The sequence below is a fragment of the Aaosphaeria arxii genome (genome assembly GCF_010015735.1).
Source record: "Aaosphaeria arxii CBS 175.79 unplaced genomic scaffold BU24scaffold_4, whole genome shotgun sequence".
Lineage (NCBI taxonomy): Eukaryota > Fungi > Ascomycota > Dothideomycetes > Pleosporales > Aaosphaeria > Aaosphaeria arxii.
The window spans coordinates 765703-782937 of record NW_022983477.1 but is presented as its reverse complement, the minus strand read 5'-3'; the positions used below and the strand labels follow the sequence as shown (position 1 = coordinate 782937).

General features: G+C 53.2%; 7 protein-coding genes across 7 annotated transcripts; 1 reads left to right on the top strand and 6 right to left on the bottom strand.

Moving 5' to 3' along the window:
- Positions 1–73: 73 nt before the first annotated feature.
- BU24DRAFT_491721 (uncharacterized protein) lies at positions 74–929 on the bottom strand (the record flags this gene model as incomplete). The annotated part of the gene is made up of 2 exons (XM_033533832.1): positions 541–929; positions 74–472 (listed from the first exon to the last, which is right to left on the bottom strand). Exons 1-2 carry the CDS (start codon positions 766–768, stop codon positions 74–76), a joined length of 627 nt encoding a protein of 208 aa, XP_033383820.1. The 5' UTR covers positions 769–929.
- A 505-nt stretch (positions 930–1434) lies between these two features.
- BU24DRAFT_346483 (MSF membrane transporter) lies at positions 1435–3241 on the bottom strand (the record flags this gene model as incomplete). Its single annotated transcript, XM_033523487.1, has 2 exons — positions 1435–2345; positions 2434–3241. 2 exons carry the CDS (start codon positions 3239–3241, stop codon positions 1435–1437), a joined length of 1719 nt encoding a protein of 572 aa, XP_033383819.1.
- A 790-nt stretch (positions 3242–4031) lies between these two features.
- On the bottom strand, positions 4032–5420 carry BU24DRAFT_461723 (SGNH hydrolase; the record flags this gene model as incomplete). Its single annotated transcript, XM_033531921.1, has 2 exons — positions 4032–5189; positions 5241–5420. The coding sequence occupies 2 exons, from the start codon at positions 5418–5420 to the stop codon at positions 4032–4034; spliced, it is 1338 nt and encodes a 445-aa protein (XP_033383818.1).
- Positions 5421–6229: 809 nt separating this feature from the next.
- BU24DRAFT_179308 (histone-fold-containing protein) lies at positions 6230–7470 on the bottom strand. The gene is made up of 2 exons (XM_033521594.1): positions 6791–7470; positions 6230–6700 (listed from the first exon to the last, which is right to left on the bottom strand). Exons 1-2 carry the CDS (start codon positions 7344–7346, stop codon positions 6429–6431), a joined length of 828 nt encoding a protein of 275 aa, XP_033383817.1. The 5' UTR covers positions 7347–7470; the 3' UTR covers positions 6230–6428.
- Positions 7471–9871: 2401 nt separating this feature from the next.
- On the bottom strand, positions 9872–10901 carry BU24DRAFT_421784 (uncharacterized protein). The gene has a single exon (XM_033527806.1). It carries the CDS (start codon positions 10836–10838, stop codon positions 10092–10094), a length of 747 nt encoding a protein of 248 aa, XP_033383816.1. The 5' UTR covers positions 10839–10901; the 3' UTR covers positions 9872–10091.
- Positions 10902–11884: 983 nt separating this feature from the next.
- BU24DRAFT_450183 (uncharacterized protein) lies at positions 11885–13351 on the top strand (the record flags this gene model as incomplete). The annotated part of the gene is made up of 1 exon (XM_033531005.1): positions 11885–13351. Exon 1 carries the CDS (start codon positions 12185–12187, stop codon positions 13349–13351), a length of 1167 nt encoding a protein of 388 aa, XP_033383815.1. The 5' UTR covers positions 11885–12184.
- Positions 13352–14404: 1053 nt separating this feature from the next.
- Positions 14405–17060, bottom strand: BU24DRAFT_421782 (kinase-like protein). The gene is made up of 2 exons (XM_033527805.1): positions 15340–17060; positions 14405–15266 (listed from the first exon to the last, which is right to left on the bottom strand). The coding sequence occupies exons 1-2, from the start codon at positions 16982–16984 to the stop codon at positions 14695–14697; spliced, it is 2217 nt and encodes a 738-aa protein (XP_033383814.1). The 5' UTR covers positions 16985–17060; the 3' UTR covers positions 14405–14694.
- Positions 17061–17235: the final 175 nt, after the last annotated feature.

Genomic DNA, 17235 nt, shown 5'->3' with positions numbered 1-17235 from the left:
CGCATAGAAGCGCCCAAACCCATCTTCCAACAAACCCATCAAGCATCCAATCTCGTCCCCCCTTCCTCTCTCCTCAACGGCGTCTCCTCATCCATCCTCCCCCCACAGTTTCTCCCCCAGACTCAACACCACCCCAACGCAACGCCTTCCCCACCGCCTCCCTCCTCACCCTCACCGCCTCCCTATACCTCCCATACGGGCCCGGCACCACCGTCCTCAGCACCCAATGCGCAACCGGGATAACCACCGTAGCGCTCCAGATCACCATCGGCATCGTGGCCCGGATGCTCACCCAGACATCGTCCCAGTCGAGGGAGATGACGCCCACGAAGACGAAGTACGCGTAACCGTCGACGAGGTCGATGTCCTGCGTGTGCAGGGCGTTGAACTTGAGGATGCCGAGGATGAAGGTTAAGAGGGAGAGGAGGAAGAGGGTGGTGCTGGGGCAGAGGAGCATGGGGGGTGTTATTGCCTGTGTTTGCCCGGGGGGGACTGTTTAGTAGGAGTTCTCTTTGATGATTGAGGGGGGAGAGTTCGTACGGTTAGTATTGCGTCGACATCGTCGGTCTTGCAGACATACGGTGTTGGCGGATTTGGTGGGCTGGATGGGGTAGTCGCTCTGGGTGCGGCTGCTGATGCGGGGGTCGTGGGGCCGTAATGTGAGATTGCGATGGCGCTGTAGAAGGTTATGATGGCGAGGGCGAGTTGGTAGAGGAAGGTGTGGACTCTGGGGTGTCTTGCTTGGATGCTGCGATCGTCTTGGGGCATTTTGGCATGTTTGGACGGTCGAGCTCGGCAGGCACCAGATGCGATGTTGGCAGGATGGATATTCAGTGGACTATTAGTGGGCTATTGATCACCTTGCAACTTGTTGTTGATTTATGTTTGGATCAGCCCATGTATATCGAGACTGTCGAGTATGATGCTATCGTAGTTGGAGTTGACGATAGTAGAAAGACGAAGGTCACAGCTGGACCTCGTATGTACAATTCACATCAGCCACAGGCTACCCCGCATTTACGACACACAATTTGCCTTTAACTGCAATCGCAGGAGAATAGAACATAACTTACTTGCAGAATATCAATTAGATTGCAGCATCAATGTCATAACTGCTAATAATGCTAATGGTTCGGGTGTACGTTCTAGCCGAAATTGGTAATGCATTAATCATAAGTATCCGGATAGGGCTGAATATGGTTTGATATTTCATCGACGCAAAGTCCTTGGGAGGTCAGGTGCAACCTTGTTTTAGCTTCCAAGAACGGACAAGAATCGAATCACGGAAGTTCGACGATATGAAATTTTTATATGCATCTTGGCCAACTGAGACGCTCTCTAACAATAGCAAAGGAAAAAAGTGAAGAAACAATCACCACGGGTATATCCCCCCTTTCCCTTCCCCCCATCATTCAAAAACAAAAACGAAGCAAATCAAAACACACTATCCCTACTCCACTTACTCCCCGCCCTAATCCTCCTGCCAAAAGCATAAAACACAAACGGCACCGGAATCAACAGCGCCGCGAACCCGCCCGTGATACTACACGCCACGCCGGTCCCCAGATTCCCATACAGCGGCGCCACGACCAGCGGAAACGCGCCTGCGAAGCAACTCCTCAGGAACGTATTCGCGGCGACGGCGGACGCCGCGTACAGCGTGAACGTGTCGACGAGGTAGTTGAGGGCGGCCTGGAAGATGGTGAAGAAGCCGGTCCCGAGCAGCACGAGGCCGATGCAGGGTAGGATCCAGTGGTAGTTGGGCGCGGCGGTCCAGCCCATGAGGAATTGTCCCGCGGAGAAGAGGACGGAGCCGAGCATCATGGGGGGCAGGCGTTTCTCGGGGACGGCGCGGTCGCCGGCGGCGTGGTAGTGCGCGTTGTAGAGGTGTTGGTTGTAGACGTTTAGGGCGGCGCCGATGGATGCGCCGATGAAGACGCTGAGGAAGGGGAGGGTTGCGACGAACGGGTGCCACCCGCGAATCTGGGCGAAGATTATGGGGACTCCGCCCAGCTGCATGTACAGGATGCCGTAGCAGAAGGAGGCGTAGAGCGCGACGAGGAAGCAGATGGGGGTGAGGAGGAGTTGGATGGGGCGGACGAGGAATTTGCGGGCGAGCTCTGGGACCGAGACGTCCCATTCTTCGAATTTGGCGTGGAGCGCCCAGTTGCCGGTTTCGTGGCGGAGGCGTCGGGCTTTGTAGACGAGGAGTTTGGGCGGGTAGGTCTCGTCGATGAAGAGCACGGCGATGAGGAGGACGGCGGCTTGCAGAATGCCGGTGAAGTATTCTGTCCATCGCCAGCCGAGGGAGGGTTGGGCTACGAATGCTGCGGAGACGATGGGGCCTTTTGGGGGGATAAGTGTTAGCTGTATATCTTTCACTGTTGTTTTCCTTTCGTCGATTTGGGGTGATAAAGTTCAGGAGTCACATACCTATCGCTGGTCCACCGACGACAGCCATCGCATAACCCGCAAGAGCGATACCCCTCAAATCCGGAGCGAACATGTCTCCCAGAACGCCGCCGGTATTCGTCACAGGAGCACTGGCAAAGAAAGCACCAAAGAATCTCGTGATCATCAACGTCTGGATGTCCTTCGCCACGGCGCTCGCGAACGAGAAGCACACTGCCACGAACAAGGGCACCATGACGGCGACCCTCCTACCATACACTTCGGACAATGGCGCCCATAGCAAAGGTCCTACGCCAAAACCGAACAGGAACAGCGTGGTGCCCAGGACCGCGACCTGCTCTCCGACGTGGAAATGATGGGCGACTTGCCTCGTGCCCGCTGAGTAGGAAGAACTGGCCCAGGTTGCCGACATGGTGCACAGTCCGTACAGCATGGTCGTTATGACTTTCTTCCTCATCGGCCAGTTGATGGGTCGGTACGGGTCGTCTGGGCCCTCGAAGTCGACGATCACATCGTTGGCTGTCTTTTCGTTTGCGAGGGGGTGGGAGAAGGGCGCAACGCTGGGCCGAGATCTTATCCTCGAGAGTACCGTCTCTCGACGGGACAGTGTGCGGGTCAACGGTCGGGCTATACCTGTCGATATGCCTTCGTACTGGCTTTGATGGAGACTGATGGATCGCGACGACCGCGAGTATGTCTGTCGCATTTCATGGTAGGATGGGCGGTGCCCGTCTAGGTCCTTCTCTTCATCGGCAGGCTCATGGAAGCTTGATGAACTGGAGCTTGACGTCGAGGCATTGCTTCGTGTCGCTGCGAGTTCGGGATCCATTGTATGAGGCTCATGGTGTTCTGGCGGTGCTTGGGTCGTAGATGTTGCAGCATTGGTGGGGGGATTTTCGTTTTCCATTATTGCTGGTGTCGCATCCGCCGAGGGATTGTGTTGCTCTATGTTGACCATGATGACAGCGGTATCCGTGAATACTTATATTCCGACAATTGAACGTTTATCCATCTGAATTGGGAAAGCCCAGGAATTCAGCTTACAAACTTTAGAGCACCTACAGTAGCCAAAACGTGTACGCATGCGAGCTGCATAATGCAGGTTACCATCCACTCTAATACGGTGGAGGTTGCTAGGAGGTTGGATGGGAAAATAAGATAACGTTACTAAGAGAACGATTTGCGTAATGTCTGTTAGACCCTGTGACGTAAATAACAACGGTTAGGATCGACCGTGATGGGCACTAGGATTGCTTCTGGTTAGTGGGCTACAGATGTCGACTCGAAGCATTGGATGGTTCCATCTTGTCATGCGTTAGTGGGTGATAGACTCGCGGTGCTTAAATTCTGCATCCAAGACCGGACCGGATTTCGGGGGGGAAATAAGACGAGTCACTCTCCCAACGAGGAGCATTTCCGAAGGTGCCGGGGAAAGCCCACTTTAGGAAAAGGAAAAGGACTGGATAAGCTCGTCTACTGTGCCTGACCGCTTGACGAAGATCATTGTCAAATGGGAGTTTATCAACCTTCGGAATAGTTCTCCCTTTGACATTTATATTTTCGGATCGGGAATAAGATTCATAAGATATTTTCTTGCTTGTACGCTGCCTGCTAGTTATCTAAAAGAATTCATCGGCACCCTGTTCCCATGCGGCGAAGACGTCCACAGGGAACAAGTCGGCCAACCTCTGATATCCCTTTACACTCGGGTGGAGATAATCGCCACTATCGAATTCCGACTTGAGCTGCGTCGGAATGTTCGGATCTCTCAGAATTTTGTCAAAATCAGCCACTGCATCGAATACGCCACTGCTTCGTATCCAATTATTAATCCGCGTCCTCGTCCTCTCCCTCTCGGGATGGCTGTATGGCTGACCCGTGAAGTTCGCAGGCGCGCTGAAGGGCGTGATGGTAGCTCCGAATACGGGGATACCAAAAGCGTGGATACGGGTCACCATCTGTCGATACGCTTGCGTGAGACTATCATAGACTGCATCTTGTGCTGTCGATGTGGTAGCGGCCGTACCAATGTCGTTGACACCTTCGAAAATCATGGCATATCTAACACCCGGGTGGGCAAGGACGTCACGATCAATTCTTCCAAGTGCATTAGGACCAAGACCGTCAGCTAGAATCCTGTTCCCTCCCGCAGCCTGGTTGGCGATTCCGATATGTCGCGTAGAGGGACCCTTCTGAAGACGGGCGAGGAGAAGGTCTGGCCAACGGTTGTTCTTATCCGTTTCAGATCCTCTCCCGTCTGTGATGCTGTCTCCTACGATAGCAAGACTGCCATAGTGTTGCGGAACCCATGCTTCAATGCTTGAGAGGAAGTACCAATGTGCCGCGCTCTGTTTCGCTCGGTCAGAGATGGTCAACGATGCAGCATCAACAGCATTCCCAAACTGCCACCAGCTTGTTGTCCTGCTGCCTGGATGACTTGTGATGCTGTTCGTAGTCTGACCATCTTTCAGATAAATAGTCACAGTCACTACGCTCTGAGGATTGACTTTGAAATCCAAAGGGTCGGAGACGGCAAGCGCACCGTTAGGAATCGAGATGGAACTATTCCCTGAAAAGGTGACCTTTTGCACGGTGTTGGGCTGGATTTGGTGGATACCGGCAGTATTGTTTGCTGGAAGCGAAACCGTGACTGCCGTAATCGGCAAGTTGGTAACACCGAAAGCATTTGATATCTTGAGACGGATCTGGGATGCACCCACGGATACCTTCAACGTCTGTCGAATGGTGGAATTGACAAATACAGCACCAGTCTGGTTCTACATGGATGGTCAATAGGTATACTCTGAAGATGCCCGAAAAGAACATACGAAAGGTGGAGGCGGCAAGTTTGCTGGCTCAGTCAATTGAGGCATGGAGGCCCACGTATCGATCCATCGTCCGTTGCGAGGGTTTGGTCGAATGGCTCGCTTGGTGTGTGTCGTCGCTTTGTTGGCATCTCCTCTCACCACAACCAATATGCCAAGGAACAAGAACAACAATCGGAACATCTTGACTCGGACAGATTAGGTCGAAATTCGAGATCAAAGAGCGCCAGAGTCCCATGGAGGTTCCGCGGGGACTGCCATATTTAATACCCATCTGGAGAAGCCGCCCAGATTGCGGAGACATGGAGTAACTGGAGCTAAGGTTCGACACGAAGTCTAAATGAGGCAACGTCAAGGAGGACGACTTAACGATTCCGTAGATGGTTCCTGAGATGCTGCCGCTGCAGGTAAGGATGTTCGAGATGAACGGTTAAATTGGGCCGCATCAAGTCCTGGTTGGCGGTTCGCAAACTTCCAGGGCCGGGATACTGACGCTATGAATTTATCCATCGGCCCTGTTAGTCCATGACGCGAGGAAGAATGATAGCGCGTTGTCGTTGATGAGGAGCCGCGGTGAATTCAAGGCGAAAAGTAATCGATGCGGAAGCTGTACAACGATGGACCTAGGCTTTGTTCACATTAAGTTAATGGCTGCGTGGCTGATACACTGCCATGAGAACATTGCCTGCCGTAAAAAAAAGTACCTAATACATCACGGCGATAATTTCTCTGGAGTTGGAAGTCGTTTGCTCATTTGGTATCATTGTAATGCTCCCCAACCAGAATCCCCTTAACAGACATATGACGTACAAATCGTGTCCTGGGCGCGTTTTAGAAAGATGCAGTCAAGTACGAGGTGAATGTACAACGCGCACCTGGTCGACGCCATGCCCAGGCTACCATCGTTCCCTTAATGCGAGTCGTGACTGGCCAATGAAGGCAGTGGACACTTGTGGGAGGTAGGAAGCTGCTCGACATGATTCCGAAGCTTCTGGGGCGCGCCAGGAAGCTTTTGAAGGACCCGCCGAAAGGCCATCTAGATTCCCATCAACAGCAGGACGGTATTGCCTTCCGATCGCAAACAGCCAACATCCGGCATTCAATCAATCGTTTCTTCCGTCGTCATTTCGTGTACTTCTCAGGCGCGCAGGTTCCTTTTCTTTGTGCTTGCTCAAATCCATCCGTCCAATCTCAAAAGTCATCTTCCTCTGCCTTTGTCTTCTTCTTCCGGCCCGTCGACTTTCGCTTTTTTCCGTCTACCTCCATTGCGTCGGGGTCGTTTTTGTCTGCTGCGGCGGGGGCATCTGCAACCTTGGAAACGATTTCGGAGAGGAAATCGAATTGCTCGTCTTTGGTGATGGCCTGCTTGAGATGCGCGGTGCCGACGCGTTTCGAATTCTTCGCTTTGGCTTCGGCGGCAGCCTTTGTGACGAGGGAGATCATGAAAAGCTCCAATGCTTTGGCTATAGGAATGTCAAGTTAGCTACTGCAGAGCGTGTTGGAATGTTAGGCAGAAGGGACAGGTGTGAAAGAAAAATATGAAATGTACTCACAAACAACGACTGGGGTAACCTGTGCCACTTTGCCGACATCATCATCGGCCTGCATAATGCGCTTTATCCGGGCGACGGGGAAGTGATTTTTTATGACGATGTTGTCCATGTTTGGAAGAAGACTGGAGGAGTCTGCGGCGCCGATTCCCTCGTCTTCGAGCTTTGGTTTCTTTCCTCGAGTGGACCTTTGTGTAGTAGATAGGTCGGGTATGTAGTCTGGGTCCTGCATTTGCACGCCCTCTTCCTGTTTGATTTGGCGAGGCATGTATGTAGTGGCGGAGGCGTAGGTGGAGGTAGAAGAAGGATTGTAGGGAATTGGAGCCGGGCCCAGCGGTGCAGCAGGGTGGAAGGTAGGAATTGAGTTTGAGTGCAACGTGGGGCTGGACGAATTTAGATTTGGGAGGGAGGGAGAGTAAGGCGAGATATGAGAAACGGAACCTCTATACCCTTGGTGCTGGGGATGAACGGGAGCCGTGTCAGTAGCTGTAGTGGAGGAATGGTAAGATGATAGGTCGGGACTTTGAGGAGCCCAATTATTTGCGTCAGGATCCTCCATTATTGGCTCTGGCGGTGAGTGACGGGGTTGTGTTCGGTACAGTCAGTGCAGCAATGACTACCAGGTACAATACGTTCCAAAAGTAGTAGTACTCCGTACAGTACAGTACGAAGACCTGATCTGGAACGGGAACAGTGGGATGGGGTTGGGAATGCGCTTGTATCTGTGTGCCAGTGCCGGTGCCAGTGCCAGTGCCAGTGCCAGTGCCAGTGCCAGTACCCGTGCAGTGTTTGTGCTTGTGCGGGCAGTATGGTACGATACAGTACAGGAACAGTACGCCGAACCCGAACGGAGCAGTCGGTACACAATAATAATGTATCTGCGGCCTTACGGGTAGGGAAGGATGCTAGTAGCAGCAGCAGCAGCAGCTGCTCGTGTTTCTTTCTTTGCAGGGACTGGAGCTTTAGTACAAGAACTTGTAGAGATGGATTCCCTTGGGAGAAGGAGACGGAGGAGGATAATTGGGTGAATAAGCGATGACGAGCAGTAGACTGTAGAGTGGACACACAGGATGTGGAGGCGTCACCCAGAAAAAAAAGCTTGAGCCTTAGCGAAGGGTGGATTGACTCGAGCGTACGGAGTATTTGTAGGCGTGGATGGAGGATGACGAGATGGAGTCGAAAGAAAAGAAAAAGGTACAGTACGGATGAAACGTACCTTTGTTCCTCGTGTGTGAGTGAGAGTGTGTGTATGTGAAGGAATTAGAGAGGGTTGGTTGTTGGTTGTTTGGTTGGTGTTTGTGTTGGCTGGTTGGTTGGTTGGTTGGTTGGTGGAAGTGACAAGTGTCTGTGTAGAGATGGAAAAGATGTCAAAAAAGAGGAGTAGAATGAGGGTTAAGGCAAGGCTTATGCAGACTACCGGAGCAGGTTGCAGGTTATATGTATGCCTGGCATGTACGAGGACGAACTCCGTTAGTCTTTGTCGTAGTGTGCCGTAGCGGAAGTGGTAGCAGTGGTAGTAGTGGTTGGTAGTATGGTAAGTTGGTATTGGCAGTGACAGTAGTGATGGGAGATGGATGATAGTAGGGCAGACAGAGGATGTGAATTCCGGAAGTAGCAAAAGATGTACGGAGTAGTAAATGGGGACGGGAATCTGCCTGCGCCGAAATCTGAACTGTTGCAGAGTGACGTGTGTGTTACGAGTTGTGTTTGTGTTTGTCGTTGTTGTGATTGTGCTCGCAAGTGTTGTTTGTGTTCAAGTGTGAGAGTACTTAGGAACCTAGTGCTGGGTGGATAGAAAGGTAGTTGGAGGTGCAACTGTAGATATAATAGTACTCGATAGTGGGAGAGTGGTGTATAGAACAGCAGTGAAAAGTAATAGTAACTAGTAGAAGTAATAATGAGGACGGGCGGTGTAATAATATATGAACAATATAGTATATGATATAACTAGTGTATATGATGATATAGCTATAGAGTATAGAGTATTGTAGCCCTATGGGTCCATGAGTGACTGACTGTTTGGTAGCGGGGCAGCAACAGCTGTGGGAGTGGCAGGAGCTGTCGGAGGGTGGAAGGAGCGACTGGCCGGGGCTTTTTATCATCACTCCCTCACTCTCCCCTCCCCTCCCCTTCCCCCCCCCCCCCCTGGTTCATCCCCGACGCCGCATTTGCCCTACAATACAATTTCTTCTTGTTCTCATCCACTCCACTATCAAAACTTCCACCTCTTTGTATTGTGGATGCCTCCAACACCCTTACCCTGACCTTTTCTCCCAATCAATACTACTGCTCTCCTGGTCTACCGCTTTACTGACTACACCTACACTCGCACCGCACTCATGATAATTCCCTACGCAACCAGGCAGGCGATGACGATGTTCCACTTGCACTAATGCCCTGTTATAGTCTAGTCCAGTAGTCCAGATGAGTTAGCCTCCTTACGGTTCACCCATCTCGCCAAGACTCTTCATCCCCCTCGAGTCCATCTACAAGCCATCAACGCCTGTCTTCTTCTTCTTCTTCTCTCTTTCTTTTCCCCTTATAATCGCGTTGCCGCCAACCCTTCCACTTCCTCTATCGCTTCCCCACTCCTCGTCGTAACTGTCGTCATCGCTGTCGTCGCCGGTCTACTCGACTACCCCAGAGTGCATTGTATGCACACACACTCGCACTGGCGGCCAATGTCGGGTGGTGCCGCATGACTTCAACGATCACGACCCCGACGACGGGGAAGGGGGAAAAGAGACCAGGCTTCGTGGTACTTGCGGTTCGGTCGCAGCGAACGAGCGTTGGGTGATGTTAAGAGCACAGCCAGAGACCTTATTTTGGATAATGCGCGCGCGCATATACCGTGCGGTTGCTTTCCATATGTCCTGTAATGTGTACTGCACTACACTGCATATGGACAACATACACGTGTGTTTGCGCGCGCCGCCTTTCTCCGAATCCGTTGCTGCCTACGACGCAGACGAAGCCCGTTGCCTAACTTCTGGTTTTCCAATCGTGGTTCTGTCGGCCGTTGAATAATGGGTGCGACTGGACTCGGAGGAGGGCTGTCTATGAGGGCCCAAATTACTTGATCTAATCTGACAACGCGATCGTCCGTACCGCCTGCGAAGCAACGATATTGTTCTTTTTATTCTCGCAACCCGATCTTTGGTTGAGAATTCTAAACGATCATCTATTTTGCTCTCTTCTGTTCTGTTCTTGTTCTTGTTCTTGTTCGTTCAGCCATGAGCTCATCCTCTCAATATAATATACAATATACAATATACCTCTTACAACTCATTTCTAATCCTCTTTTTCAGCTCTTCACAATGCTTCCGTCCTTTTTCTTTCCCTCCCCCGGCCGGCCCTCGTGCGCATATGTCTCCGCGAGCCCTGCCTTGGGATCTTCATCGGGCCATCCATCCCTCCGTCTGACATCGAGCACAGCAGCGCGCACCCTCTTCGTACACTCTATCCTCAGCCTGACAGCCTCGTCCGAGAACTTCAGCTCATCATTCAGCACGCCCACTTCCATCTCCCCATTCTTCTGCTCTTCTCTCGTCCGCATTTGTTTCCAGCGTCTCCGCAGATCCCCAAACACCTCTTCGGTATTCAGCTTCTCGCCAAACGTCACCCTGACATTCTTGAACGGTCGCGGTATGAATCTTGGAAATTGTCTTGTCTCGTGCATCACGTCGTCCGGTCCTTGAATGAAAATTGGCACCACATCCGGGCACGGCTCGCTCTCCAATATCAGCCTCGAGACGCCCCATTTGAAGTACCGCACCGTCTTCTCTTCCGTCTGGTATATCCTCCCCTCGGGAAATATGTGTATCCAGCTGTGGCGGCGGCTGAGGTAGGCCGAAGGCGCCGGGAACGTATCGATCCCGTTCGTAGAGAAGGTGAGGTGTCCCGAGCTGAACGGATCGGACAGATCTGGACTTTTCAGCGATCGGTTGGGTTTCTCTGCGGGCTCGTTGTCGCGCAGGAACGGGCCGCGGGAGAGTAGTCGGATTGCTTGCGTGATGGTGGGTTGGAAGAGGCCGCCATGTTCGGACCACATGATGCGGTGCGTGGGTAGGAGTTGTCCTAATGTGAAGAATGTCGACAATCCCCTGTGAATGATCGGTAAGCGCTCAGAGGAACATTCTCATGAGGTAGATACATGGCAGCACGTACTTGTTGGTAAAACATAGATCGTAGCTCGCGAGACCCCATCGCATGTTATCCGGGTTGAACAAGTATCGCAGCGGCAGCACACCCCACATGATCGGATCGTCTAATCTGTACCGAGCACATCGCATCAGTCTCTCGTCTTTTTTCTCGTAGGTGGCGAGGGGCTTTCGTTGAAGTCATTCCTCGATTTCTGCAGGAGGGATCTTTGCTTCTTCATCGTACGTACACGGAAACATGGTTCGAAACTATTCAATCACACAATCTCGTCAACACACATTCATTCCACATATGAATCTCTCAATTCCCAGACATCTAAACACCTTGCGCAAAAGAAGAGGAAGAAGTACACACCTGTGATCAACCCCCTCTTCCTCCCCTCCACATCCTCCCGCTCGTCCAGCAGCTCCAGAAACCCTTCCAGCCCGTGGACCTCAGTCTTGCTGAGCCCCATGAGGAACCCGCGGCACAGCACGCCGACCGCGCCCATTGTGAACGACGACGCGAAGCGCCATGGCGCACTGGGGGCGAGTGGCTGCTGCTCCCGCTGCTCGTCGTCCGGTTGCGTTCGTGTGGGATTGGCCGATGAGGTGTAGTGGACAGAGAAGAAAAAGAGAAAGCGATTATGGACGCTGGGTTGTAGACTACGGATAAAGCAGGACCACCACAGTGGCACAGCAGTAGGGTCAGTAAATAGTACAGAAGTAGAAACTCGACGAACACCCGATCGGCGGGCGGGCGATTCTTGGGGAAAGAAACGGCCAGGTACCACAGTTAGGTCAGTCCAGTGGGTGGCTAATAATTTAGACGTCACAGTGCACGCACATTTTTTTGGGAAGAGGAAGCTTGGATCGCTGGTGGGGACGTGCAGGGGTTCTCCGAGGCTCCGACTTCCCGACTTCGTTGGAGTATTTTGTACATGTGTACATGCAATTGTAGGGGATCTGGACGACCTTGCGATCATACGCCTTTTTACTTCCTTGGTTTCGTGTAGGGTGTGTTGTTTGTGCCGCGAGTATACACCCGTCGCATCGTTCTGTCACTGAACGCTTAATTGACTTAACCGCTCGACTCGCTGGCCCAACGGAGGACTTTCTCCACGACTTCATCCACCCCCAACCTCCGACGAGACATTCAATAAACCTCTCCAAACATCCCCCAGAACCACGCATCTATCTGCCAGAGAAATCCAACTCCCTCACGCCTCGACCTCACCCGGTCGTCCGCCCGTCCAAAATGTCACACTCCAAGCGCAACACTTCCCTCGCCTTCTTCACCTCGTACGAGCGCGACTCCCTCAAATCATCCTGGGGCTCGCAATCGACACGCCTGACGCGCGACTCCTTCCTCCCCTTCGGCTCGTGCCAGCTATGTCTCCTCTCCCCCGCCATCGACCCCGTGTGCTGCGCGGACGGCGACCTGTTCTGCCGGGAGTGCGCGGTGGAGAACCTGCTGGCGCAGCGCAAGGAGATGAAGAGGGTGAAGCGCGGGGAGGAGAGGAGGCGGGAGGAGGAAGAGGGGGAGAGGGAGAGGGAGGACGAGGAGGCGAGGAGGAGGGCGGTGGAGGAATTCGAGAGGGTGCAGATGGGGTTGGAGGTTAAGTTCAATAGCGGTGGGGCGAAGATCGTGGGGAGGGAGGACGGGAAGGTGGTTGTTGAGCGGACGGTCGAGGACGCGGACGGCGAGAGCAGGGGCAAGAAGAGGAAATTCGAACTCGACGAGGAGGAACTGAAGCGCATCGCCTTGGAGGAGAGGTCCCGCGCCCGCCTCGCGCTCGACGAGGAGAAGAAGGCTTCGAAGGCGGTTCTCCCGAGCTTCTGGGTGCCGTCCCAGACGCCAGACACGAACCACAAAGCCGCCGACAAGGCCAAACAATCCCCCACATGTCCAGCCTCCGACCCAGGCAAACCGCACTCCTTCTCCCTCAAGTCCCTCACCACCGTCAATTTCACCTACGACGACAAATCCACCTCCTCAGACCCCCCATCCACAACCTCAACATCAACAGCACCAACGAAGACAACAGCACCAACATGCCCCAGCTGTCGTAAAACCCTAACCAACGCCACAAAAGCCGTCCTCGCCATCCCCTGCGGCCACGTCCTCTGCAAGCCCTGCGTCGACAAGTTCCTCCGGCCCGAACTCCGGCACGACCGCCACGCGCACGACGACGGGCCCGACCCGGATACCGTGCACTGCTACGTCTGCGACGCGGACCTCACCACCGACCCTAACTCCGTCGACGACAAAGGCAAAGACAAGAAGGAGAAGAAGGGGAAGAAAGGGAAGGACAAGGACGCGGCGCCGAAGCCGGGCCTCGTGCCGATTAGGAGTGAGGGGACGGGGTTCGCGGGGGGCGGCAAGGCGGTGGTTAAGAGGGAGGGGGTTGCGTTTACGGTGTGATGTAATGGATGGATAGATAGGTAGACGGTGCGATCCAATTGATACCCTTACAACAATCCCCGGGGACTAAAACCCCGTTTTGGGATGAGCGACGCACTAGATTGAAAGAATAGAACGGGCAGGAAATGAAAATGTTATAGAAGATGTGAATAAGATTCCCTGAAAGCCACAGAAACGATGTGATAAACATGATTCTCTGATACCTATGTATGCCTAGGTATATATGGAAGTACGACCAACCTTTTCCCGGGGAAAAGTCCCGTCTCGAATGTAATTCAACTTCAATTCCAATTCCTCTTAATCCACATCCGTCAATAGACTCTCGATTTGTACGGAAAGGTAGGTATGACCCGCGAGGTCTGCACCGTAATCTCTCCGGTTTCTAACTTTGCTCCAACGATGACGTTTTCTGGACATTCTTTCTGGTATATGAGAAAGTGAAAAGAGACGTGGAGGGCCCTCGAGATGTGGTACGTGAAGATAGATTGTAGGTATGTAATAGTAAAAGTAATAGCAAAGATGCCACTTCGTCGTCATTGCAACAACAGCCAGCCTCCGCGTGTAGATGTAAAGGTAGGTATAGGTATAGGTATAGGTATAGGTATAAGTTATAAAAGTATTACGGCCGAGAGTGTCAAAGTTTTCTGAAGAGGTGGTGCGAGACCATAAGCAATATCTCCGAAAAGAAGAAGAAGGTGAAAATTAGATTCAGTGAAGAGTTCATTCAAAAAAAAGCCCGACAGCAGGCAGCAAAAAATGCATGACACAAAAGAAAAACCGAGCTATCTGCCTCGGAGAAGAAGGGGAATACGACTGTGTGAAGAAACGGATATATAATGAACAAAAACAAAAAGAGGTCGATCAGGATATCAGAAGTGGTAGGTAGGATATAACAATCAACGACGAATCAAAACGGAAGAAAAAAGAAGAAGTAAAGAAGTATATCCAGGCAACCAAGTGCGTGCATGGGAAGGGCACATAATCTCAAACCCCACGACAGTGTGAAAGATCTTTGAAAAGCTGTTTGTGATTTGGTTATATTTGTTCATTACAGTCGTTTTGTTTTGTTTCTTTTTACCAAAAAAACACTTCCCTTCCCTACTGCTGCCGCTTGCTGCCCTTTGTGTGTGAATGTGTGAATGTGTGTGAACATGAATATGAACGATAAGAGAATCAAGATGATGAATGTCAAGGTGACAAGAAAAGGTGATGGGAAAGGATGGTAGTACAGACCGATGGGGGATGCCGCCCGCGTATCTTCAAGGGAGGGGGATGGGGGTATCGGTACATTTGTCGTCGTCTTCGTCGTTCGTCTCTCAGGATCATCGAATCCTCAATAACGATCACCTCGCCGTGATGTCGCCTGTGCTCCTCTCTTCCTCCTCGTCCTCGATCCTCCGCCTCACGCCGCCTTCGACCTGGATCCCCTGCTGGACCCATTCCATCTTCTCGATCTCGTCGAGGCTCTTGCGGCCGCGAGACGCCTTCTTAAGTAGTGCTTCCACGCATTCCCGGGCGCCGTTCCACTCTTTGCCTTTCTCGGGATCCCACTCGCCGTAGTTGTCGCCATACTTGACCCAGACCCAGTCGCATCGGGCAATCCTATGGGCTGCCCGGCTGCGTGAGCCTACTTTCCCGGGCGGCGGATCAAACGGCAGGCGGCCCTCCATGAGGGCGTACAGCACGACGCCGAGAGCCCATGAATCAGTGGCACGGCCGTCATAGGGCTGGCCGAGGAGAATCTCCGGGGCGGCGTAGTCTTCACTTCCGCAGCGTGTGGTTAGTAGAGGGGACTCTGGCGGGGCAGGGATGCGACGAGATAACCCCAGATCCGTGAGTGTCGCTATGGGGAACGGATGTGATTGGGGGTGCTTCAGCAATGGCACTGTGCTTGTGGGGATGTTTAGGAGAACGTCTACGAGAGTTAGTTTTCATTGTCCCTTGCGGAAGACAGACCAATGGCTCTCAGGGGGGGTGGAGAAATGTACTTTCAAGCTTGATATCGCGATGCACGATTAGTTTGTTATGCAGATACCTCACGGCACTGACCATCTCCGCGAAGATGCGTTGGACGATGTCCGGTCCGAGCAGCTCGCGGTGCGCGCTGGCCACGTCAAACAAATCACCACCTGGACAGTACGTCAAGACCAACAGGGCCTGTGCTTCATCATGGTCGAAGGCCTTCAGGTGTACCAGCGAGGGATGGCAGATGGACCGGAGCATTTCGACTTCTCTTTTGAGGCTTAGTTCTACACGTTCCTCATCCGCGCCACCCGCCGGACCGTGCTCGCACACCTTGATCGCTACCAACTTGTGGGGATCGAGAACAGACTCATCGAGTGGGTCTTTGGACGAAACTTTCTCGCTTGTCGCGAGGTAGACTTTGCTGAAGGTTCCCTGGCCGAGCTGCCTGACGGGGCGCCAGAGCCTCTTCGTCTTTTGCGATCCATGCCTGACGCGAATGTATTGAATGCCGTGATCTTCTGATGTATCTTCGCCTTCGCTCTCGGTCATGCTCCGGTTGCTCGCATTACTCGCGTTGCTGGCCGGGGGTGTGGGGAGACCTTTGGGGGCCGTGGTAGAAACGAGTCCTCTTTGCGCCGCGAGGTAGGCCTCTCGATGGAGATGGTTTTCTGAATCCTGCTCTGGCGCCGCCTGCTCGGGGGCTATGTTGGAGATTGTGACGTGGCGGGGTCGAATGTTGTGCAATGCTTCCGGAGTGAATTCGCTGATGCTTCGGTTCCTGTCGCGACTCTTATCGTTCCTGGATAGATTCGCTGCGGCGGCTTCGACCGCAGCGGCCTGGAGCCGTTGGTATCCCTTCTTCTTGAGCGACGGGGACGGAGAGAGTGTTCCTCTGCTGAGCATGGCGAAGGAGTCATCCTTTGAAGACGCGCTGGACGCGCCTCTCGAGCGAGGTACCTGGGGGAGGCCGGCGCGGTTCCATGGCCCGGGAGAGTCTGACATTACTAGAGGAGAAGGTAGAGGGGTGAGGTCCGATAGGGCATTTAGGGCCGGCGAGGAGAGTGCGGAGCCGGGCGATAGGGAACCGGTCATGCTCGCCGTCGACAGAGCAGTCCTCAAATGGCCTCCCTCCTGGATTGTGATCGGCGCGGTGGCCGCGTGCCGCAGGCCTTCTGCTGTAGACCCCTCCAGATTGTCCGTCGAGTATTGGTAAATCCGTGATTCGGCGTGGGGGACGAGGGAGGAGATGTCGGTTTGCAACTGGAGGCCGGCCGCGGTGGGGTGGCGGATGTGTGCGCGGAAGGGGATGGCGGAGGAGGAAGAGTCGCCGTCTGAAGAGTTGTGAGGTGGAAGGTGAGCATTCAAGAGGCGCGAGGATGCGATGGCGTCGGCGGGAGCCGCGTAGTTTGAGGCAGTTGTCTTGTAAGTGTTGCTGGAGGTATCTAAGGTGGCACCCGCCGCATGCGGCGTCGTCGAAGTCTTGGAGACAACAGGAGAAGCCAGCCAGTGGCCGGGCAGAGGTCGCGGAGGGGTCGTAGTGGTAGTCGAGGATGAAGGAGGAGGTCGACCCTCGGGGGTCGAGGTGGTGGTGGTGGTGGTGGTGGAGGAGGACAAGGAGGAGATTGTGTTTGTGATGTTGGTGTTGGAGTTGGAGTCGGAGTCAGCCATGGTGTATTGCTTGCCAACCTACCGCGGGCGCAGCAGTAATAGCAAGCAATCAGGTCGGCAGACAAGCAAACAAGCAAATGGTAGTCTTGAAAAGAAAGAAACGGGAAACGCTGCGTCGGGATAGTTAATGCGCAAGGCGTCGGTAGTCAGTGAGTATGTACTTGTACTAGCAGTAGTAGCAGTAATAGTACTTTGTGTAGTAATAACTAGGAAGATCCCGTAGGTCACTTAGTACCATATGGTCACCCGTA

Coding starts and splice junctions, on each gene's coding strand:
- BU24DRAFT_179308 (XM_033521594.1), bottom strand. CDS start 7,346: ATGGAGGATCCTGACGCAAATAATTGGGCTCCTCAAAGTCCCGACCTA. Junction 6,701..6,790: donor GGTTACCCCAGTCGTTGTTT/GTGAGTACATTT, acceptor ACATTCCTATAG/CCAAAGCATTGGAGCTTTTC.
- BU24DRAFT_421784 (XM_033527806.1), bottom strand. CDS start 10,838: ATGTGGTCCGAACATGGCGGCCTCTTCCAACCCACCATCACGCAAGCA.
- BU24DRAFT_421782 (XM_033527805.1), bottom strand. CDS start 16,984: ATGGCTGACTCCGACTCCAACTCCAACACCAACATCACAAACACAATC. Junction 15,267..15,339: donor TCGCGATATCAAGCTTGAAA/GTACATTTCTCC, acceptor TAACTCTCGTAG/ACGTTCTCCTAAACATCCCC.